We start from the raw sequence: 26,363 nt of genomic DNA, 5'->3' as shown, positions 1-26,363 counted from the left end.
AGAAAAAGAATAACAAACAAAACCCCAAACCAGCATAAAGAAGGAAATAATAAAATTAGAGCAGAAATAAATTATATAGAAACTAAAACACAAAAACAAAAACAAACAAACAAAAAAAACAAATCAATAAAACCAGGAGCTGATTCTTTGAAAAAAATCAATAGAATTTATAAAACCCTAGCCAGACTCATCAAAAAATAGAGAGGACCCCCCCCACTCCTGCCAAAAGATCAGAAATGAAAGAAGAGAAATGAAGGAGGAGAAATAATAATGAAAACAGAAAGGATTGCAAGAGAATATTATGAAAAGTTATATCCCAACAAACTGGACAACCAGAAGGAATGGATAAATTCTTAGAAACATATAACCTACCAAAACTGAAGCAGGAAGAAACAGAATATTTGAACAGATCTATTATCAGCAATGAAATTGAATCAGTATAAAAAAACAAAAACAAAACAAAACAAACAAAAATCTCCCAACAAACAAAAGTTGAGGACAAAATGGCTTCACAGAAGAATACTACCAAACATGTAAAGAAAAGTTAATACCTATTCTTTACAAACTATTCCAAAAAATAGAAAGAAGGAAAACTTCCCAATTCATTCTATGAGACCAACATCACCCTGATACCAAAACCAGATAAAGACACCACAAAAAAAGAGAATTATAGGACAATATCTCAGATGAACATAAGGCAAACATCCTCAACAAAATACCAGCAATCTGAATCCAACAATATTTTTTTTTATTTAAAAAAAAATTTTTTTTTAACGTTTATTTATTTTTGAGACAGAGAGAGACAGAGCATGAACGGGGGAGGGTCAGAGAGAGAGGGAGACACAGAATCTGAAACAGGCTCCAGGCTCTGAGCTGTCAGCACAGAGCCCAACGCGGGGCTCAAACTCACCGACCATGAGATAGTGACCTGAGCCGAAGCCGGCCGCTTAATGGACTGAGCCACCCAGGCGCCCCTGAATCCAACAATATATTTTTAAAAAATTCACCAAAATATATATTTATATTTCACCAAAAATAAGTGGCATTTATTCCTGGGGTACAAAGGAGGTTCAACATTCACAAATCAATGTGATGAATCACATCAAGAAGAGAAGGGGTAAGAACCATATGATCGTTTCAAGATGCAGAAAAAGCATTTGGCAAAGTACAACATCCATTAATGATAAAAATACTCAACAGGGGTGCCTTGGTGGCTCAGTCAGCTAAGCATCTGACTTTGGCTCAGGTCATGATCTCACAGTTTGTGAGTTTGAGTCCTGCATCAGGCTCTGTGCTGACAGCTCGGAGCCTGGAGTCTGCTTCAGATTCTGTGTCTCCTCTGACCCTCCCCTGCTCACGCTCTGTCTCTCTCTGTCTCAAAAATAAATAATAAACATTAAAAAAAAACCACTCAACAACGTAGGTTTAGACTATATAAAAGTCCTAGCCACAGCAATCAGAAAAAAAACAAAAAGAAATGGTATCAAAATTGATAGGGAAGATGCAAAATTTTCACTATTTGCAGATGACATTATACTATATATAGATACTATATATAGGTACTATATATAGATAACTCAGAAGATTCCACCAAAAAACTACTAGAACTGATAAATGAATTCAGTAAAGTCACAGGATACAAAACTATACACAGAGACCTACTGCTTTCTTATACACTAATAATCAAGAGGCAGAAAGAGAAATTAAGAAAACAACCCACTTATAATTGAACCAAAAACAATAAAATATCTAAGAATAAACTTAATTAAATAAGTGAAAGACCTGGTACCCTGAAAACTATCAAACACTGATGAAACAGATTCAGGATGTGACAAAGAAATGGAAAGACATCCCATGTTTATGGGTTGGAAAAATAAATATTGTTAAGCTGTCTATACTACCCAAAGCAATCTGCACACTTATTTCAATCTGTATGAAAATACCAACATTTTCCACAGAACTAGATCAAACAATCCTAACATTTGTATGGAAACACTAAAGACATCCAATAACCAAAGCAATAAAACAAAAACAAAAACAAAACAAACAAAAAAACTAGAGGTGTCACAATTCCAGACTTCAAGTTATATTACAGAGCCAAAGTAATCAAACAGTATGATACTGGCACAAAAACAGACACATAGATCAATATAACAGAATAGAAAACCCAGAATGAACCCACAACCAAATGGTTAATCTTTGACAAAGCAGGGAAGAGTATCCAATGGGGAAAGGACAGAGGACAGTCCCTTCAACAAATGGTGTTGGGAAAACTGCACAGCAACACACACGAAAGGAAAGGAAAGGAAAGGAAAGGAAAGGAAAGGAAAGGAAAGGAAAGGAAAGGAAAGGAAAGGAAAGGAAAAAGAAAATAAAAGAAAGGAAAGGAAGGAAAGGAAAGGAGAGGAAAGGGAAGGAAAGGAAAGGAAAGGAAAGGAAAGGAAAGGAAAGGAAAGGAAAGGGGACCACTTCTGTACACCATACACAAAAATAAATTCAAAATGGATTAAAGACCTAAATGTGACACCTAAAACCGTAAAAATCACTGAGGAGAACACAGCCAGTAACCTCCTTGGCATTGGCCATCACAACATTTTTGTATATATGTCTCCTGAGGCAAGGGAAATAAAAGCGAAAATAAACTATTGGGACTACATCAAAAACAAAACAAAGCAATACAAAACAAAACAAAACGAAACAAAGCAAAAACAAAAAACCAAAAAAGCTTCTCCACAGTGAAGGAAACAATCAACAAAACTAAAAGGCAACCTGCTGAATGGGAGAAGATATCTGCAAACAACATATTCAATAAAGGGTTGGTACCCAAAATATATTTTAAAAACTGAGACAACACAATATCCAAAAAGAAAATAATCCAATTAAAAATGGGAAGAAGCTATGAACAGGCGTTTTTCCAAAGAAGACATACAGATGGTCAAAAAGACACAGGAAAAGGTGCTTACCATCACCACTCATCAGGGAAATGCAAATCAACACTACAATGAAATTATCACTTCACACCTGTCACAATGGCTAAAATCAAAACCACAAGAAACAAGTGTTCATGAGGATGTGGAGAAAAAGGAACCTTCTTGCACTGTTGGTGGGAATGCAAACTGCTATAGCCACTCTGAAAAAGTGTGGAGATTCCTCAAAAAGCTAAAAATAGAACAATCCTACAATCCAATAATCATACTACTAGGTCTTTACCCAAAAAGTTCAAAAACATTAATTCAAAGAAATGCATGCACCTCTATGTTTATAGCAACACTATTTACAATAACCAAATAATGGAAGCAGCCTAAATGCCAATCAATAGATAAATGGATAAAGAAGTGATTTATATACAATGGAAGATTGTTCAGCCATAAAAAAAAAAAAAAAAGAATGAAATTTTGCCATTCACAATGACACGGATGGAACTAGAGAGTATAATGCTAAGTGAAGTAAGTCAGTCAGAGAAAGACAAATATCATATGATGTCACTCATATGTGGAATTTAAGAAGCGAAACAAAGGAGCAAAGGAAAAAAAGAAGAGGGAGAGGGATACAAACCAAGAAACAGACTCTTAACCATAGAGAACAAACGAGAGCCAACCAGAGGAGGTGGTTGGGGGAATGGGTGAAATAGGTGATGGGGATTAAGGAGTACACTTACCATGATGAGTACTGAGTAATGTATGGAATTGTTAAATCACTGTATTGTACACCTGAAACTAATATAACTCTGTGTGCTAACTATACTGGGAAAAATACAAAATAAAATAATAAAAATGAACTTCAGAAAAAAAGTATACTATTACATTTTCCAAATAACTCTGCACACTGTCTATCTGTATCTTGGCATATTCCTTGAAAGCAATAGGCAGTGTTATTATTGCATGGTTGTAAATCAGCAGATATCACATCAGGTACACAAAACTCAGATGTTCCATTGCAAAATTCTGGAAAATCACACAGATCTTGGCTTTGTCGACACATAGTTCCCTTTACAGAGAGCTGTGAGACAAAGAAAAAGAATTATTTTTGTAAAGTAATAAACCAAAACTGTAAAAAAATTATGTAAGAAAAGTGTAGATCTATCATTTCTATTATTACCACGTTTTAACTACTTAAAGTCAAATTATGAATTTACTTGAAAACTCAAGATTAGAAAAAGCCCAAATGTCCATCAATGGGTTAACAGGTTAACAAATTGTGGTATATTCATGCAATGGAATATTTTCAGCCATATAAAGGAGCACTGATACATAGGTTACAAGATGAAGGAACATTCAACACTATGTGAAGTGAAGAAATCCATACACAAAGGTCACATATTCTATGCTTCTAACTTATATAAAATATCCAGAATAGGTTACTCCAGACAGAACACAAATTGGTGGTTGCCAGGACTGAGGGGAAGGAAGAAAGGAGAGCAAGTGCTTAATGCTCCAGGAGTCTCCTGTTTGACTGAGGAACTTGTTTTGGAACTAGATAGAGGTGGCAGTTGCATAACACTGTGAATGTACTGAGTATCACTAAATTGTTTCCCTGAAAATGGTAAATTTTATCGTACATGATTTTCACCTTAATTTTTTAAAAACTCTACCAAAAGTAAGAATTATTCCCTTTTTAAAGAACTTCCCTCTGGGATGTAGCGAAAGGGCAATGGGCTATGTAGAAAAACCTTATTGCTTAATCCTTCTGATTTGGAGACAAAGGACAAGATGAGAGCTGTGATGAAGGGAAGAGCAACAAGGATTATTGCTAAATAGTGGAAACTCTACGCTTGCCTCCTTGAAGACAAGTGACCAGTGACTTTAATTACTAGCACGAAGAGTGAAAAAGAACACACAGAGAACAAAGTAGAATGATATTAGGAGAGATTTCATTGATGGAGAACCTGTAAATCTGAAATCTGGCAATCAAGATCTCTAATTAATCAGCTTTTATGATTGTTGTTGACGTCTAAAGGCGACACAAAAAAGGAGATGCTACAATGAAGCAATCCCCAAAAGACAAATCTTACTCAGTCTCCTTTCAGGTGTGACTATAAAGGAAAACTCAATGGGAAACTTCCCAAGGAAAGTCAAGGATTCAATCCACTTCAGGATCCAGGTGTATCTACAAAGCTAACTTCAATATTAGACATGCTACATGTTGCTGACTATTCTACATGGACTCTTTTTCTGCTATTCTCAAAATGAGATTTTTATTATTATTGTTGTCTGTTTATTCAAACACTGTACATGAACTGTGTTGGGTGGCTTATTTTTAATTTCATCATAAGTTCTTCGGTCATGAGGACCTACATTCAGGTATGACCTCAGATATGACCAAAAGGAGTCATTAGCATCCAAATAATTTGAAATTGGTATTGAATAATTGGATGGATTCAGTAGAGATTGAAACAATACAGTGAAGGCAAACATAAGAAGGAAGGTTGAAAAAAAATCTAAGGATAGCTTCTGAATTCTGAAGTCAACTGTGTATGAATCAGGTACCTAAAGTTACACACAGTATTTGAAAGTTGTGTAAAAAAATAAAATAAAAAAAAAGTGAATGCACAATTACAGAAAAAAATCATGAAAGAATGTACCGTAATATTTTGAAAGCTTACCAGACAAGTATTTTTATCACAGCATGGCCCAGTGCCACACTCTGCAGGTTCAATCAGAGTACAGTGTTCAGTATCACAGCATTTTTCAAATTTGCATGGCTAAAAGTAAATACAGTCAGGTTAAATAATAGGAATTTTCAATTAAAGAAATCATTTCATTTATTGTCAAAATATACTATAGCATATCTCTTAGTTAATTACAATCACAGTATGATTTTTACTTCTGTACTTATTTTTAACACCACTTCTTCTAAAGTTAATATATTTCCAGTATAGGAAAAAGAATGAAATTATTTATGGTTCTATGCTCAAGAAACTGAACTGTTAGAAATGTAATTAAATTTCTTTTTTTAACGTTTATTTATTTGAGGGAAGGAGGAGGGAAGAGAGAGAGAGAGAGAGAGAGAGAGAGAGAGAGAGAGAGAGAGAATCCCAAGTGAGCTCATGCTCAATGCAGAGCCTAATCCAAGGCTTGATCTCACAACCATGAGACCATGACCTGAGCTGAAATCAAGCTGTATACTTAATAACTGAGCCACCTAAGCATCCCAAATGCAATTTCTGTCAATCTTATTTGTGTTCATAAATATAACACTGTAAATCTAAAAGTACTTTGAGAGAGAGAGAGAGAGAGAGAGAGAGAGAGAGAGAGAGAGAGAGAGAGAGAGAGAGAATCTTAAGCAGGCTTCATGCTTAGTGTGAAGCCCAACATGGTGCTCAATCCCACAACCCTCAAATCATGACCTGAGTTGAAATCAAGAGTTGGATGCTCAACCCACAGAGCCACCCAGGCACAGCTAACAGGTTATTGTACTAAAGGATATTTCAATGAAAATTTTGTTGTTATTTTTTAGCTCTAAGATTTTATATTAAAGATTAATTCTAGAAGTTATTAGGCTATAGAGTACAAAAATATTAAAGCCTGTTTATAACATACTCATTTTCTTCTTTGTATACACTTATCTTTTAAGTGCAAGAGCAATGCTTCACAAGACCGTTAGTAATATTTAAAAATTAGTAAAGTGATAGGCAAAAATACTAAGTGTTTACATCTGTTTGAGTTTTGTTATTTTTATTACAAGTATGCTGAAAATTATATATATATCTATATATCTATATATCTATATATCTATATATCTATATCTATATATATATATATATATATATATATATATATATATACATACACATACATCTTCTGGTTTATTTTATATTTCTGCATGTATATTTATGTTAAGGTATTCTTGTCTTTATTTCCTTTATTTGTATGCACTTTTACGTTAATTATCTTAACCCTGGCTACTGATTTATCTTTACTATGTTTTACAATTTGTCATTGACCTGATTTTGGTTTTGGCACTTTTGGGGTTATTCCGGGTAATTTTTTGATAATACGATATTGTGAAATGATAGACTCATGATATCTGATAACTATCATCTTTTTTGTGTGGTTCTTGAATTTATAGATAAAACTTTCTTTCACCCTAACCCCAGTAAATATGTGAGGTTTTGTAAAATATTTGCATTATATGTATTATATATTTATTTTTATGTTGAATGGTTTGAATAGTATATTGTGAAAGAAGCTATAATGATGTATCTTTTTCTCAAAACAGAGGTTCAATTTATCAGTTGCTTTTATAGAATAATAATTTATTCCTGATCTTTTGTAATCCCTGGATTATCATATACTATCCTATATAAAATCATATATAATGTCAATGTCTTCAATTATACTAACTGCATATAACTAAAGAGTATTTAAAAATTTTATTATTATAGGGGTGCCTGGGTGGCTCAGTCATTTAAGCATCCAACTTTGGCTCAGATCATGATCTTGCACAAGTTTGAGCCCTGCAATGGGCTCTGTGCTGACAGCTCAGAGCCTGGAGCCTGCTTCAGATTCTATGTCTCCCTCTCTACCCCTCCCCCGCTTGCCCTCTGTCTCTGTCTCTCTCTCTCTCTCTCTCTCAAAAATAAATTAAAAAAACAAAATTTTATTATTATACACATGTTTTAATATTTACAGAAGACATTTTTACATTTTCATGTTTCATTAATAAAAAAATGTATTATGCTTCATAATATAAATATTTTCATAAAATATTATCAAGATTATTTAGTAAAGACAGAAAATGGAACACATTAACTATTAATATTGCAGGGGTAAAAAACCCTAAAATCAATGACATGAAAAGGGAAAACCTCCAAAGGCTAGAATCAAAGAGAGTCTACAGTGAAGAATATGTTTTGAAAATACTCGATTTACAATTGAAAGCTACACTAAATTCGGGGCTTAGAAATGTGTTTTTCTTCCAAGATTTTATTTAAATTCAAGTTACTTAAGATATAATGCAATTTTGGTTTCAGGAGATTTTTTAGTGATTCATCACTTACATATAACACCCAGTGCTCATCATGAAAACTTCCCTCTTTAATACCTATCACCCATTTATCACATTTCCCCACCGACCTCCCCTCCAGCAACCCTCAGTTTCTTCTCTACAGTTAAAAGTCTCTATGGCTTGCCTCCCTCTAAGTTTTTATCATGTTTTATTTTTCCTTACATTCCCATGTTCATCTGTTTTGTTTCTTAAATTCCATATATGAGTGCAACCATATGGTATTTGTCTTTCTCTGACTTATTTTGCTTAGCATAATACAGTGATTTTATCCACATCTTCAAAATGGCAAGATTATATTCTTCTTGATGGCTGAATAATATTACATTGTGTATATATACACCACATCTTCTTTATCCATTCATCAGTCCATGGACATTTGGGATCTTTCCATAATTTGGCTATTCTTGATAGTGCTGCTATAAACATAGGGATGCATGAGCCCCTTCAAATCAGTACTTTTGTATCCTTTGGATAAATACCTAGTAGTGCAATTGCTGGATTTTAGGGTAGTTCTATTTTTAACTTTTTGAGAACCTCAAAACTGTTTTCCAGAGTGGCCGCACCAGTTTGCATTCCCACCAACACTGTAAGAGGGTTCCCCTTTCTCTGCATCCTTACCAACATCTTTTGTTTTCCTGTGTTGTTTATTTTAGCCATTCTTATAGGTGTGAGGTGATATCTCATCATGGTTTTGATTTGTATTTCCCTGATGATGAGTGATGTTGATCATCTTTCCATGTGTCTGATAACCATCTTTATGCCTTCTTTGGAAAAATGTCTCTTCATGCCTTCTGCTCATTTTTAACTGGATTATTTGGGTGTTAAGTTTGTATTTTGGGGTGTTGACTTTGATAATTTGGTTTTAGATTTTGGACACTAACCCTCTATCTGTCATCTGAAAATATCTTCTCCCATTCCATATGGGGCCTTTTAGTTTTGTTGTTTCCTTTACTGTGCAGAAGCTTTTTACCTTGATGAAGTCACAATAGCTCAGGTTTGCTTTTGTTTCCCTTGCCTCTGGAGACATGTCTAGTAAGAAGTTGCTGCACCAAGGTCAAAGACGTTGCTACTTGTGTTCTCCTCTAGGATTTAGTGGTTTTCTGTTTCACATTTAGGTGTTTCATCCATTTTGAATTTAGTTTTGTATATGGTGTAAAAAAGTGGTCCAATTTCATTTTTCTGCATGTCACCATACAGTTTTCCCAACACCATTTGTTGAAGAGACTGTCTTTTATCCATTGGATAGGCTTTCTTCCTTTGTTGAAGATTAATTGTCTATACATTTGTTGGTCCATTTCTAGGTTTCCTATTCTGTTCCATTGATCTTTGTGTCTGTTTCTGTGCCAGTACCATACTGTCATGATGACTACAGCTTTGTAATGTAGCTTGAAGTCCAAAATTGTGATGCCTCCAGTTTGGTTTTCTTTTTCAACATTACTTTGGCAATTCAGGGTCTTTTGTGGTTCCATACAAATTTTAGAATTGTTTTTTCTAGCTCTGTGAAAAATGCCGGTGGTATTTTGATAGGAATTCAATTGAATGTGTAGACTGCTTTGGGTATTAAATATATTTTAACAATATTTGTTCTTCCAATCCATGAGTATAGATTATTTTTTCATTTCTTTGTGTCTTCTTCAATTTCTTTCATGGAGCACTTAGTTCTTTTACAGTCAGAGTAACTATTGATAGATGTGAATTTAGTGTCATTTAATACCTGTAAAGTTGCTGTTCATGTAGATTGTTCATTTCTATTTTTGGTGATTTTGGTATTTCTTTCTCTCCCAAAGGGTCCCATTTAATATTTCTTGTGGAGCTGGTTTAGTGTTCACGAACTCCTTTAGTTTTTGCTTGTCTTGAAAACTCTTTATCTCTCCTTCTATTTTGAATGAGAGCCTTGCTGAATAAAGTATTCTTGGCTGCAATATTTCCCATTAAGCATGTTGAATATGTCATGAAACTTTCTTCTGACCTGCCAAGTTTCTGTGGACAGGTCTGCTGCTAACGTTATGTGTCTAACTTTGTAGTTTAAGGACCTTTGTCCCTAACTGTTTACAGAATTCTCTATCTTTGCAAGTTTCACTAAGGTATGTCTTGGTGCTGACTTGATTTTGTTGATTTTGAGGGGAGTTTGCTGTGCCTCTTGGACTTGAATACCTGTTCCTTCCCCAGATTAGGAAACTTCTCAGTATAATTTGTTCAAATAAACCTCCTTCCCCCTTTTCCCACTCTTCTTCTGGGTTGCTATGATATGGATATTATTGCACTTTATGGAATAGCTGAGTTCCCTAAGCCTGTATGTGTGATGTTTTCTTCCCTTCCTCTTTTCAGCTTCATTAGTTTCCATAATTTTATCTTCTATATAACCTATTCCTTCCTCTGCTTCTCCCCGTTGTGATTAACTCAAGTTGGTTTTGCATCCCACTTATAGCATTTTTATTGCAGCCTGACTAGTTTTTCAGCCTTTTATCTCTGAAGCAAGGATGTCTCTGGTGTCTTCTATGCTTTTTTCAAGACCAGCTAGTATTCTTAAGACTTTTGTTCTAAATTCTTGTCATATATATTGCTTATATGTGTTTTGAGCAAATCCCTGGCTGTGATTTCTTCTTGATCTTTCTTTTGGGGAGTATTCCTCCATCTTGCCATTTTTGCCTAGGTTTCTGTCTTTTGCAAGTTATGAGAACTTGTGTTTCCTGTTCCTGAGAGTAATGCTATATGAAGAGGTCATACACTGTCCATGGCCTGGAGCTTCAGGAAGTGTTTCTGGTGTATGCTGTGTGCACTGTGTTGTGTTTTGGCTGGTCTTTCCCACAGGTCAGTCCTATGCAGAGTTCCTCCTTGCTTGCACTGGGGAGCGTTCGGACCGTTACCCAGGTGTGCTTTGATTTGTTTGGTAAAATAAGCCTAATTTTTTGTTTTAAGGTTTTTAACTTTATTCATTTTTGAGAGACAGAGAAAGACAGAGCATGAGCAGGGAAGGGGCAGAGAAAGGGAGACACAGAATCCAAGGCAAGCTCCAGGCTCGGAGGCATCAGCACAGAGCCCGACGAGGGGCTTGAACGCACGAACTGCAAGATCATGACCTGAGCTGAAGTCGGTTGCTCAACTGACTGAGCCACCACCCAGGCGCCCCAAAATAAGCCTAATTTTAAAAAAGCCTGTTTCCCCCTTCCAGAGAGAGAGAGAGAGAGAGAGAGAGAGAGAGAGAGAGAGAAAAGGAAAAAGAGCCAAAAAAAAATGATAAAAAAGAACTATAAACCTGATTCCAAAAAAAAAGAGAGAGAAAGAACGAAAGAAAGGAAGAAAAGGAGATGAAAATAAACGAATGAACCAAAAACTATAAGACTGATTGCAAAAGAAAACACAGAAAAAGAAAAGAAGCAAGCTTAGTCATATTTCCAGCAAAACTGAATCTGATGCTTTGGAGCACTCTATGATCAGTAAGTAGTCTTGCTGCATAAGGGTCCCTGTGTTGTTCCTCTAGGGGAGAGGCCCTGCTTTGGGTCACAGTCAGATCTTCCTTAGTAAAGATTCCCCTGCAGGGTGCAGGGTGCAGGATACAGGGTTTGGTACAAGAGGTTCCAGCCTATACCGGGGGCACTGTGTGGCTCACTGAAGTCCAAGTGGGGAAGATGGTGTCGCCCTGCTTTCTTATCCCCAGACGGGAGCCCTCACAGGGAAGTGAACAATCCCCCTTCCTGTGTCCCAGGTTTCCATCAGATCCCTGCCCTCATACCTGGTGCCACAATTCTCCTGTGTTTTATCTCTGGCACACAGCTGGGATTCAAAACTCCAAATCTTAAAGGATCCGGAAGTGTGAACCCACTCCCCTCCTCCAGAGGAGAGCCTCACAGTGCTGCACTTGGCGCCTGTGCAGTTTCACCACCGCACAGGTACCTGGAATTTATGGTAAAGCACAGCAACAAGGTGCAACCAGTTTTCCTGCCCTGTGCATGCACCTCTGTCCCTTGCTGTTGAACAGCTGCTCAATGTACCCGCTATGTCTTTTGTCCTTGGAGATGCAATATACCCTCTTCCAAATGTACTCCAGGAAGGAGAACATTCTCTCCCAGTGTGACCCAGGGGATCCCCACACAGTGCTGTCCACATTCCACTCCCAGGCCTCTGCCCTCCTCCCCAGGAGCACCACTGCCTGCCCATCTCCACTCTGGTGAATGGCAGGGATTTCTAAAACCTCAGAATTTGAGCTCCACTGTTTACAAAAACTTACAATAGTCAGTTCCTCTTGACTTCCCGGTCAATGGTTTTAGAGGAGTGTTTTTCTTGCATGAACCCAACATGCTGCTCTCTCTCCCCCTTTCTCCTTCACTGTCTTCTCTCTACAAAAAAGGCTCCCTCCCCTCTGTGGCACTGTGGCTTTTCTTTTCCCCAATTCATGTATCTGCCCCTTGTATTTGTCACGTCTCCCCCTCTAATTGTGCAAATTGTTCTCTTAATCCTCAGATTGATATCCTAGGTCTTCAAAATGATTTGGAATTGATCTAGCTATGTTCTAGGGTCCTCTTACTACTCCACCATCTTAACTCTTCCTGGGCTTACAAATAAATGTTCAATGAACTGTAGTTTAAAAATGGAATCCCATGGGGCACCCGGGTGGCTCAGCTGGTTAACTGTCCAACTTCAGCTCAGGTCATGATCTCACAGTTTGTGAGTTCGAGCCCCACATCAGACTCTGTGCTGACAGCTCAGAGCCTGGAGCCTGCTTCAGATTCTGTGTCTCCCTTTCTCTCTGCTCTTCCCTTGCTCATGCTCCGTCCCTCCCTCTCCTTCGAAAATAAATAAACATTTAAAAAAAACACTTTTTTAAAATGGAATCCCATTATGGGACTGAATGTGAGACCTTTTTAAAATAGGTAACTGTGGTTTGCAATTGATAATTTAGAGAAATCAAAAGGACTTTTTTAACTCCTAGTTTTCCCAACTTTTATCAAATGTCTCTTCAGTACTTAATATCATAATTTTTTATCTCTTTATTAATTTTGACATATGTTGAAAAGCATTGAAATGCTTCTCTATTTCTGGAATAAACTCCAAAAGTATACTCTTTTTCATACGTTCACTGGGATTATTTGACAATTTTGATTTAAACATTTTGCAGTAATTTTCCAAAACATGAATCAGTCATTCAAAGTAATGCTAAGCTGGTTATTGGAGGAATCAACAACTTCCATGATTTAATTCTATGTCTATGTGCCTGTGAAGGGCACTGGAAATAGAGATTTTTAAAATGTACACAATTAATAACATTCAGAAATATGAGATATTTACACTTTAATTTAGAGACATCTAAATAAATGGAACAATATACCAGGTTCATGGTTTGAAAATCACATCATGAATATGGCTGTTCCCCACAAATTCATGTATAGATTCAAAAAACCCCAATCAAAATTTCTGCAATGTTTTTTTTATTTTTTAGGGGGTGTGGTAAAAATGGAAAATTTGATTCCAAATTTCACATAGAAATGCAAAAACCTAAAATCACCAAATCCATATTCAGAAAAAAGTATAAAATATGAAGACACAATTTACCTGATTTTGTGAATTAGGGTAAGAATAGCTGGTATTAGTTTAAGGGGAGATATATGGATCCTTGGAACACAAAGTAGGTGATGAACTGTTTTTCAATAAAGGTACCATGGTAATTCCATGGGAAGAGAAGATCGTTTCCCAATAAATGGGGTTAGAGCAATTAGATATATACAGAGAGAGAAAAATATGCCCTAATACTTAACTTACAAAAATTACTCAAAATGGATCATAGGCATATACATAAAAGCTAAAATCAATAAACTTCTACAACACTTATGAGAAAGCTTAACAACTTTGGGTCAGATAGGAAACAAAATACAGAGCCAAGCCACATACTGGGGAGATAATCTGGCAAAATATTTGCATGTAGTCTATATTAAGAATTTTTATACATGATAAAAAAACAAACATTAAAATATGTAAAATATGTGAACATTCAAAAGAGAGACATTTGAATGTCTCATAATCATATAAGACACAGTCCAATACAAATTAGTCATCAGGAAGATAAAATTAAAACTGCAATGAAATACCAGCACACCTTAAAATGACTAAAATATAAGACTGGAAGTAACAAAAGTTGGTAAGAATAAGGAACAACTGCCACTCTCATACATAGATGGTTGAAATGTAAAATACTGTAAGAACTTTAAAATGCAGTTTGATGCCTTTTTACACACTTAATAGTATAATTAACATGTGACCCAATAATTCTATTCCTAGAAATTTACCCAAGATATGTGAAAACTTATGTCTAAAAAAGACATGAATATTCTTTAGAAGCATTTTTCAGAATACTCAAAAACAAAAACAACCTAAAAGATCATTAATAATTGCATGAATCGGGGTGCCTGGGTGGCTCAATCAGTTGAAAGTCTGACTCTTGGTTTTGGCTCGGGTCACAATCTCACAGTTTGTGCATTTAAGCCCCGCTTTGGACTCTGCACTGACAGTGCAGAGCCTGCTTGAGATCTTTCTCCCTCTCTCGTTGCCCCTCCCCCCACTCAAAATAAATTAGAAAAATTGCATGAATCCACAAACTATGTCATATTCATACAAAGAAATACTACTCCACAGTAAATACCAATGAACTACAGATACATTTAATCATGCAGTTGAATATCAAAATTATAGGCAAAAAATCTAGAATTAAAAAGGATCCATACGCTATTATTTCACTTATGTGAAGTTCAGTAGTGGGCAAAAAATAATGTGAGAGAATTAGAAGTTTCAGATACTAATGGGATTGACTTAGACTCCTGCAAGTCAGTGGTGGTAATGTCAATGTCCTAATATTTCTTTTATCCACATCTAATTAAATATAACATAAGTAGAATTAAAAAACAAAACTCAGTAAACCAGAAGGAAAACAATATAAACAAATATAATGAGGACTACCTAGACACATCCTAAGTCCTTGTGCTAAAATGAAAGACAAAGTCACAATGCTTTTATGAATACAAAGACAGATGGGTTCTAAGGATCATCTGTCCAGGTTTGGAGCTGACTTGGTTGCTGAAGTCTTCATTGATAATGGGTACAAATGGTCTTTGACCACCATTGTTGAGATTCCTGATGAGTTCCATCAGTGGAGGTTGGTGGTCTTGTAATACCAAGGAAAGATTATTGTGGTTGTATTCACTCACCTACACTATATCAAGAAAATAAAACTACTTTTCTTTTGTTGGTGGCCATTACTATAGACAAAAAAATCCCTGGTGAGCAAGAACAGTTAGTCACTCTATAATTTACTGAGATATATTCTTACAATGTATTAGAGGGAAGGAATTAGAGATATATTTAGTCAAAAGCCTAATGAAATCCTAAAAACTAGGATCATCTGACTAACACTTTAGGGATCAAGGCAGGTTTTTCCAGATTTGAAGGCTAGGAAGTCATTTGGTCACTTAAGAATCAACTTCATGCTCTAAGCACCACTGGTCAGTGACCACTCTAGTTAATGATATGAAGATGGAGGGATAGAATGTAAAGACTTATTGTAGCTTACTGCAGTAGGTCCTGTTAAAAGATAAATTGAGGCACATTAAAATTTTTAAGATAAATTCTTAGCAAAACTCCATTCAAACTGGGCAGCATTCAATCTAGCAAAAGAAAGATTTGAGGAGATTCCATTTGTATACAGAATGAAAGACTTTTATAGGCAGAAGGGAGTAGGAACAAGGTAATTATACTGGCAGAAAAGCATGTTTATTATTGCAAATTTCCGTTCCTTTAGGGGATAGCAGGGGTCTATCAGGCAAATAACTTGTGCTGATAAGGTGATTCCTGATAGACTGATTGAGGATTCTATTTCTGTGAGAGCCAAGACAAAACTGTAATGAAGTCTTGGTGTGGTAGCATGGGGATTAGCCAAAGTGACTCCACTTTGGGTCTGTTGTCATGTTTTTAATAGTCTGTATAGCTATAATAAAACAGTGGCCTACCCAAGATAAATTCCTATTTAGATGTCCTTGAAACCCAGTGGGGCAAGCCACCACTTCCTTTTGCTTCACTGTGACTCCAGCCTAGGTTTCTAATAAAGACTAAGAGTGCCCAGATGATGAAATAGGCAAGCAAATCAAATAATCAGTTCAGAGACAACTGAATTGCCTCTTCTGTCCCAGGAATAATCTCTAAAAAACTATTCAGTAACTGGGATATAAAGTACCCCAAGTAAACACTATGGCAAAAGATAGACAAAATTCCCTGCAAGCCAAGGGCAAAAAAATAAGACAACCAATAGTTCATGGCCATGTAGATCTGGATGTTAGGCCATAGAAAGTCTGATGAGGAATTTGATGGTCTGTTGTTGGGAGACACACAGAGACAGCACAAGGGGCAGAGAGAGAGAGGGAGAGAGAATCTCAAGCAGGCTCCATGCTGTCAGTACACAGCCTGATGTGGGGCTCAGTCTCATGAACCGTGATATCATGACCTGAGTCAAAATCAAGAGTTGGATGATTAGCTGACTGAGCCTCTCAGGCACCCCCAAAATGTATTCTTAAAGGAGAAATTTGAAAAGGTAAGTGCACAACCAAGAGTTAGCTCCTAGTGGAACACACACTCAAGACAGGCAGTAGAGGCTTTAAATACGGTAATTTCCTTGAAGGGGACAGATGGAGAGGAAGTCCAAACTGACTATAAAATAACCAAAACACATAATTAAACGTCGTATTTTTCTTTTATTCCCTCTGTGTCTACCCCCAACACACGAGGCTACCGAGACAAGAAGGTAGCAAATAAGAGTCAAGGAGTGGTAGGCACTAACACGGTCCCCTTTTTACTGCCATATTTCTTCACAGAATCAAGGTGATAATGAATAAAAATGATCATTGCCACGAGGTCAAAACTCCCAAGGTGATCCTGCTATGGTTCATGTATCAGTGGATGCGAGATGTTCTAAGATGGCAAAGATATATAAGAAATAAACTGCTGAACTAGCTAAAGATGAACGTAGCCAAATGGTTTGGTTTGCTATGGTAAGGATGGGAAAAGGGTAAAGTGGTGTTGCAGACACTAGTCATACTGATCACCTGGCCATGGAATAAGAGAACAACCCCAACAGGTAGAGAAGAAACATCTTAGTCTCAGAGGTCAAGGGTGGGAGGAAAGTCAATTAAACTCTTGGCTCTCACTCACAAGACACATGACCTGGCCTTGCCAATTCAGAATGCTTTGATGATCTTGTCCCAGACTATCACCAATTCCTTTAACCTAAAGGTTGGATACCCATTCTATTAGGAAACCATAAGCTGAGACTTGTTAACTGTAGAGGTAGACAGCTTCTGCCCAGATAAACTTTTGAGCACTGATATGGTTCCTCTTAGCCAGCTACATTTTATTAACTCTAGAGATCTGCATTTACTACCTAAGGGAAAACAAAACTTTCTTGTGTACTCTCCTGAGGCCCATAGCTACTACTCTGATTGCTAGATCTATCAATTCACTGACCTTCTTGAAAACCATTACCTGGTTTTTTTAAGCAGTTTCTTGTTAGTTTCTTTTTTAAAGATTTTATTTTTAAGTAATCTCTATACCCAACCTGGGGCTTGAACTCACAACCCTGTAATCAAGAGTCACATTCCACCAACTGAGCCAGCCAGGTGCCCTCTATTAGCTATTTCTTTAAATACTTTAGATATTCTAAGATTACCTCCTACATGTCCCTTCTGGCATTTATGTTTCTCTTACATTAATAATCCTGCCTTTCAGTTTCCTAACAACTGGACCCCAACCTCACATTAGCAAAATGCTGCTGAGATTCCTACAAATGTCTTGGCAACAATGATTTCTCCCAAAATAGGCCAATGTATTGGATCTAGGCTTGCTAATATAGCCAAATTATTTTTCTCTTCAGAAAACTGCAGGCTGCTTGGCAGCAAATGGTTAAACATATTCAAAGGTTTGCCTATCAAAAGAAATACATAATTGGTTTACTTTTGTACTCATTTCCTATTTCTCCTATCAAAAAAATTTACCATACTTAATGGCTTAAATAATACATGCATTATTTTATAGTTCTGGAAGTCGAAAGTCCAAAAGGTGTCTTACCTGGACTAAAATTGAAATGTTGAAAGCTGTGCATTCCTTGGGAACTCTTGAGAAAATCCATTTCCCTACCTTTTACAGCTTCTAGAGGCCACCTGCATTCTTTGGTTAATGGAATCTTCATCTTCAAAATCACAGTACATCTCCAAATATCATTTTCACGTGTCCTCTGACTCTGACCTGCCCCCTGTCATTATTACATTGGACCTGCTCAGATAATATAGAATACCTAACACTCTCAAAGTCCCTAACTTGATCATATCTTCAAAGACCCTTTTACCATGTAAGGCAAAATTACAGGTGCATTGCACATATAAACAAACTGCCGAAAAAATTCCAAATATATTTTGAGGCATACACGTGAACATTTCCATGTGTCTGCTCTATATGTTACAAAATGCAGTTGCTACAACTATTCTTTCTGGCTTATCCATACCATCATTTCCATAGATCCTAATCATCACGGAGGTGACCCCAATTCAATATGGCAGGATACTAAGGGCAGGAACACCAGCAGAAAAGAATCACTGGGAAATGATGGATTATGGTTATCAAGGGTGGCACTAGGGTAGAGCAGGCAAGCCACCTAGGACTACAAATTTTTAGAAGGCACACACTCTAAGGCCATGCAATTGCTGACTCCACATGTTTCATGGAAGTGATGGTTCCAACTGGTTACCTTAGGAAACATTCCTCCCTAAGGAGGGGATTAGACCATGGAGAGGAGAGGTGGAAAGCTGGCAGCTGGAGGCTCCAAAGAGGACAGAGAAGTTTATCAGCAGGGTCTGAAAGCCAATAACTCCCAAAACAAAGGGAGCATTCCAAATCTAAAGGTGTTAACCTGTGAAAAAGAGACAGGAGCAATTCAGGGATTTCTGGTTTCAGCTGTGACATGTAAAGAGGCTGGAAGTATCACTCCCACCGTAACTAAAGAAAAAAAAAAAAAGCAGAACAAAGGCAATTGAATAGGGAATGATCTTTTGTAGATGTTGCTGGAGTAACTAAATGTGGATATGCAAAAAAAAAAAATAATAATTGACATATAGACTTTTATCTTTTCTGCAAAAATCAACTCAAAATGGATCAGAGAAAAAAAAGTTAAGGAGAAGGGAAAGAGGATAGCATAAGTGAAGCACAGGGGAGTTTTTACCGTGGTGAAACTATTCTGTGTGATCTATAATAGCGAATACAGGTCATTATAAATTTTATCAAAATCCTCAGAATTGTCTAACACAAAAAGTGAACCTTAATGTAGACTATTGAATTTAGTTAGTTATAGTGTATAAATACTGGCTGATCCACTATAAGAAATGTACAAGAATAAGATGCTTATAATAGAAAAACTGTATGCTGGAATTGGGGTAGAGGGTGGGGTGGGTATATAGAACTCACTGCAGTATCTGTTGGATTTTGTTGTAAATCTATTACTATATTTTAAAAAATCATAACTTATTTTTTAAATAGATTGAAACTATGCACAGGTAAAACATACATTCTGCAAATGTATGTTTGTGCTTATTAAAGACTGGAACTAACCTGACTATTGGTTTTTTTATGCCTTTTATGTATTTTTGTTCTTGCATTAGTTTTTATCACTTGATAACTTTTTTCTTGGTTCTCAGATATGACACACATTCATAGTTTCTGTAATGATTGGATCAACTAAGAACGACCTATACTCCTAAAGTATTTCAAAGTTGTAAAATGTTGCATACAAGGGAAAAATAAAGAAGTACTGTCTGGGACTGGGGGAAGTCATGGATAATTAGAAGCTTGCATTATACTACTAAGATAAACAAGAAGTAAACACCATTGTTCCCAGAGTGAACAACAAATTAACCGTAATTAAAATATTTTTCCATGAATGACCTTTGGCATATAGTAATGGGTATAACTAATACTTTTTATACTATTGTGGGACCAAATTCATTTTAATTTCATCAGACAATGCTTAGAGATCACAGCTTTACTGCTCTGGGTTCCCACAGTGATGGGCCTTCTCTGGATTATATTAATTCTTGTAAAATGTGAAATACTATCAAGTATGCAGACATTCTGCCACAATGATAACATTTTTATGTGGCCTACACTGAAAAACTATTTTGTGTGTGTGCTGCATGATATTTAATATTTAAACATATATGACTACAGATAGCCTTTATAATCCAAATAATATTCTTTTTTAAAATTTTTTAACATTTCTTTATTTTTAAGAGATAGAGAGAGCACAAGTGGGAGAGGGGTAGAAAGAGAGAGGGAAACACAGAAACCGAGGAAGGCTCCAGGCTCTGAGCTCTCAGCACAGAGCCTGACGTGGGGCTTGAGCCCACGAACTGTGAGATCATGACCTGAGCTGAAGTCGGACCCTTAACCAACTGAGCCACCCAGGCTCCCCCCAAATAATATTCTTGATATGCTAGTATATAAGTCACCAAAAAAAGCAGCTAAGTTTCGTTGGGGTAGGTGGAGTTCAGCAACAAGATCACTGAAGGCTATCCAGGATAATGGGGGTTAGGGGAGAAGAGCCCTTGAGCACTATGTCTGATTAGGGCCCCATGCAATTGCAGGCATCTCAGACCAGTACACAGCTGATATCATCCACTGGCCCTGAATTTCCTTTGATATTCACTGGCACGTTGGAACCAAAGAACTTTATCCCATAGTTATGTAAAGAAAATGTATGATTCTGATATTCTCATTAAAAGTTCTTCATGAAATAATCCAATGTAACAACAATACAATCTGATTGGGTGGGAAAATCCCCAAAAGTTCCACTATAAACAGACGGGCCCCTGACACTGGTAAACTCCACAGACAGGAAGCTGTTCACCCATAAGAAACAGATATCACCAGCCCACCTACTGCTTCACCTGAACCACTTGATCATGGGGTCTTGCCAACAAGACTCATCTCATGCCCAGAAAATGTAGTTTACTGGAGAAACAGTGTACCTCTGAGCCTTCTCACATTGATGATAAATTGCTGATAATTTACAGAAGTGAATGCTGATGAAATAACCAAAAACTGTATGAAAGATATGCACAGACCACTCAAGAATAAAACCCAAAGTCAGATACTCTCAATTCAAAGAAATATACATATAAATAGCTCAGGACATAGCACATTCACCTACTGATGCATAGCCTAGAACAATGCAGGTACATGTGCAGCAGAAGACATGTGCCAGGAAAGACACAACTGCATGAATCTTAATAGTAAAAAATTCAAATAAACTTACATTTTCATTGACATAGAACAAACTATAATATTAATAAAATACTAAAAGCAATGAAAACAATTGGACTAAGCTACATTCAAAAACAGATGAACTTTGCAAGTGTAATATTGAGTAAAAGGCCAAGTGACAAAATGATATAAGCCACATGGTTGCTATGTAAAGGTAGAAAACAGTCAACCAAAGTATATTGTGTAAGGATGCAAAAATAGAAGAAAAACTGTGTTGAAGAGTAGTAAAGCAGTGAAATTGTAAATGATGATTGGAAGGAAGGGGCATCTGATTGGGAAGAGACATACAAAGAACTCCTTTGGCAGAGGTAAGATTTGTTTTGAACTGAATGCAAATTATTCAGGTGTGTGTTAAGTATCTGTTTGTTATACCCTTCATTCATATTTCATGTGTATTATATATTACAATGAAATGGTGAGTATGACATAATTTTTTTTGATAAACAAAAGTGGGCAGTGAATTTTCCTATCAAGAGAACAGTCCTAAAGTATATTTTAAGGAATAGGATATAATTCAAAAGGACATTATTTCAGAAAGAAACTTTCACATGCAAAAAAACCCTTAATAAATAAAAGGACTGGTAGGGGAAATAAAGCAACTGTTTTCTGAATACAATCTCTGGAGTAATAAAGATGACAAATTAAATATTTTGTAAAAATGTCATGTAAGTTATTGGGTTGTTGTGAGAAGTGAGATGATTCATTTTCAGAAATACCAAATACAAGCTGTGCTGACTAGTTAACAGTAGGTTTAACCTATTAGAAATATATATGAACCCCCTCCCCTCCCCCGACACACACACACACACACACACACACACACACACACACACACCATAATGGAGTCCCAAAACTTCAGACACCTCACTTCCTGGTTCTTCCATTCTCCATTTCGCTGGCTTATTTCTTTTCAGACTTTGCAATGAGCATGCACTAAAGAACAAAGGAGAGATGGAAAGTCTCTATCACCTCAGGGAATGTACATTTGTTCCAATCAGACTACTTTTTGCCTTACATGGGCATAGGGACATCCAGGTAAGGCTGTAATCTCTGTAGTACTCAGCCAATGAGGAGCCAGGGGAGGGACATGCATGCTAGCAGATAAATTGTCTGCTGTAACTGCTCTCAGTGTGCCTGTCCATCAGACACCCGCTCTTGCAAGAACATTGATTAAAGCCTCGCCTCACTGTGCTCCGAGTTTCCAGTGTCCCTCTTTTGACTGGGTCAGTGAGCTTTTTCTAACAGTTGTAAATCCTGTTATTTTGGGGTAATGTGGTCTAGATATGGTTAAACATTACATATATATGGTTAAAAATGCAAATATAATCACTAAAGGGAAATTTAAAATACATATCCACTGAATCACTAGAAGAAATAGTGGAAGAAAGAAAAACAAAACACATAGACCAAAAGAAATAAAAAAAAAAATTCAATTGGAAAACAAATGTGGCAAAGTGAACACAGAAAACATAAACATTTTGAGACAAGTAAAGTTATAAATAATATGTAAGAAGTAATAATAGCTACATGTAGTGAGGTATCCTGGAGGAGATTCTGGGACAGAAAGATGCCATTAGGTAAAAACAAAGGAAATATGAACAAATTATGGACTTTAGTTAATTAAAAGAATATTCAAAAAGTAATAATCATGTTTAAGGGGATAATCTTATAAATCAAAGACAGAGTGAACAATAAATTAAAACCAAACATAGATATTGAACTTAATAGTACAGAAAAACTAAATGTAAATAGAAAATTATCAGGGAAATACCAATTAAAGAAAGTTATTATATGTACAGATACAGATGTATGCCAGACCAGATAGACTTTAAAACCAAAAGAAACATGAGAGATAAACAGATTCAGTATTTATTTAAAGGCAAAATGTTAAATTTCTAGGAAGATATAAAAATTGTAAATATGTTTGCACCATGTAAAAAGCTACCAAATATATAAAGCATGAATTAAGTAAATTATAGTGAGAATTAGGCAAATCCAACTCTATAGTTGAAGGTACCAACATTATTTCTTAAGTACTGAGAATTCAGGCAAACAAAACCAATAAAAATACAGATGTGAGTCATTCACTTAAAAATTATAATGCAATCAAGTATACAGAATTTTGTTCCCGTTAGTTTACATCTTCTCAAGCAAATGTGAAATATTCAAAATTATCTCCATTTATAAGTATATGAAAGCAGTCACAACAAAATTCAATGATTACTTATCTTACCAAGCACAACTAAAAAAAAAATAGCAAAAAGCTAAATAGAACAACACATCAAGACATTATTAATTAAATTCTGTGAAGTCAAAAGTTAAAATAAATGAAGATCTCACAAATGCAGGAACAGCAATTAGGAGATGAGGAGGTAAACAACAACACACATTTAATAACTTAGTGAACCAATGCAGTCACTTTGGAGGAATTCAGGAGAGATGATTGAGGTGATAATTATAGAACTGATGTTAACATTGTTTGTGATACAGAAAGGTAGATATTACCATTAATGGTTACACAATGAAGAAACTCTACCTCCTCTGTTTTTTTTTTTTTAATTTTTTTAATGTTTATTTATTTTTGAGAGAGAGACAGAGTGTGAGCAGGGAGGCGCAGAGAGAGACAGAGACACAGAATCCAAAGCAGGCTCTAGGCTCTAGCTGTCAGCACAGAGTCCAATGCCGGGGTCGAATCCACCGACTGTGCGAATTTCATGACCTGAGCCAAAGTTGGCAGTTTAACCAATTTAGCCATCCAGGCACCCTGAAAATCTACCTCTTTAATCCACGCTACACTTACCTGCTACTTAAACTCTTCAAATGCTTTAAATTCAAGATGAGTCAGTTATCACATGCCCCATATCTCCCTTAGATATCTGATAAATGGTGGAGCTTTTGAGAAAAAAAAAAAATCTTTCCTTTTTATATCACATCTATAAGTCTACACAAGAAACACAAAGAAAAATCTTTATTTAAAAAAATTAATGTTTATTTATTTTTGAGAGAGAGAGAGAGAGAGAGAGAGAGAGAGAGACAGACAGACAGCACGATCAGGGGAGGGGAAGAGGGAGACAGCAAGACACAGAATCCGAAGCAGGCTCCAGGCTCAGAGAGCTGCCAGCACAGAGCCCAACATGGCCCGAACCCACGAAACACAAAACCATGACCCAGAGCCAGTTAGGTGCATAACCGACTGAGCCACCCAGGCTCCCCCAAAGAAAAATCTTTAGATAAGCAATTAATGTCTATCACTAACCTGTGAACGACCACAATCACATTCCTCAGGCGGTTCCAAAATACCATTGCCACAGAGTGTATTTTTATCTTGGTAAGACACTTCTGAAACTATTTGATTCTGAAGACATCCAAATTCAGGCTGTGAAACCATATGGTTAAATTCATTCATGCTGCAACTGCTAAAAAACTTCACACCATGGGAATGTCTAAAAATAAATTATATTCTTCAGACAAATGGAATAAAGTCAGTTTTAAAGAAACCCTCTTCAACAGAGTACTATGAATTCTACATTTCACTTACTGGAGAGCCAAGGAGGGGAAAATACTATTTTCCTTAAGTTTTTATTTAAATACCAGTTACTTAACATACAGTGTCATATTGGTTTCATGTGCTTTTATTTTTAATACAAACCGAAAATAAAAGCAGTGAGCCCATTTTTATTATAATTCCTTATAATAGACATCTACCACATAAAGGAAGTTAAAATGACGAGTTCAAATATATTAAAACACTTTACAGTGCTTCACACACAAAAAGCTCTCTTTAAGAATATCTTATTTTTACTTTTATTGTCAACGTAAGTCATAATTACTTATAAAAATGAAATGTACTAGGAAATTTATGTAAACTGAAGGAATAAAAAATGGTTGATTATGCTAATGAAAAACAAGGTTATTTATTCTTTGGTATCAAAATCAATCAATTAAAATATATCAACATTAAGTATATAAAATCTACAAGCCCTAGATTCTTTTTTATTTTATATTTGTACATTTCTAAGTGTACTACTTAATGGACTTTAATTTTGTAATAATCTAAATCTTACATAAATAATACAATACAGTTCAAAGAATAAATTTTGTTTCCTGAAAACAGTTAACTGCCAAAAACAATGTTAATAACTCTAAGTATTTTAATGTATAATTCTTGTATAGAAATGAATTCTCCTTAAGCAGACCCTTCAAAATCAGGAAATAGTGGTACATTACTATTACCTAATCCTCAGATTCCATTCAAATTTCTCCTTCTTCACAATATTGGTACTTTATAGCAAAAGGATCCAGTTCAGAATCAACCATTGCATTTATTTCTCCATATCTACATTTGTTATCCACATTTGTTGTTGAATTTCATAACCTTGAAAGGGTTTATGATTATAGGCTGATTATTTGCTAAAATTTCCCTCAATTTCAGTGCCTAGGTGGCTCAGTCAGTTAAGCATCTGCCTTGGACTCAGGTCATGATCTCATAGTTCGTGAGTTCAGGCCCCAGGTCAGGCTCTGTGCTGGAGAGCTCAGAGCCTGGAGCCTGCTTTGAATTCTGTGTCTTCCCCTCTCTGCTCCTCCCCTGCTCACACCCTCTCTCTCAAAAATAAGTAAATATTTTTTAAAAAATTTAAAAAAAAGAGAAACTGTTTAAAATGGCAATTTTAATATCAGTTTTAGTATCAGTTGTAACTTCTCTTTCATTTGTGGTTTATTTGGGTCCTCTCTCTCTCTCTTTTTAATATTTTTTAGAGAGCACAAGTGGGGGGAGAGGCAGAGAGGATGGAAGCAGACTCTGCGCTGACAGGTTGACACCAGTGAGCCCAATGTAGGGCTCCAACTCGGGAACCATGAGATCATGACCTGAGCTGAATTGGGACACTCAACCAACTGAGCCACCCAGGTGCCCTCTCCCTTCTTTTATTGAAAAGTCTGGCTAAATGCTTGTTAATTTTGTTTATTATTTCAAATAAATTGTTCTTAGTTTCCTTTTTCTTTTCTAATGTTTT

General features: G+C 36.1%; 1 protein-coding gene across 1 annotated transcript in view; it reads right to left on the bottom strand.

Annotated features, from left to right (window-relative positions):
• LOC131506707 (A disintegrin and metallopeptidase domain 3-like) overlaps positions 1-26,363 on the bottom strand; it is a 113,510-nt gene that overhangs the window by 27,740 nt on the left and 59,407 nt on the right. The window contains 3 exon segments of the mRNA XM_058720593.1: positions 3,804-3,999; positions 5,603-5,701; positions 24,608-24,794. Coding sequence (XP_058576576.1) covers positions 3,804-3,999; positions 5,603-5,701; positions 24,608-24,794 — 482 coding nt within the window.

This window comes from Neofelis nebulosa, chromosome 3, assembly GCF_028018385.1.
Source record: "Neofelis nebulosa isolate mNeoNeb1 chromosome 3, mNeoNeb1.pri, whole genome shotgun sequence".
Classification (NCBI taxonomy): Eukaryota; Metazoa; Chordata; class Mammalia; order Carnivora; family Felidae; genus Neofelis; species Neofelis nebulosa.
Note: the sequence above shows the minus strand (reverse complement) of the source record. Positions and strands in the feature narration are given on the sequence as shown.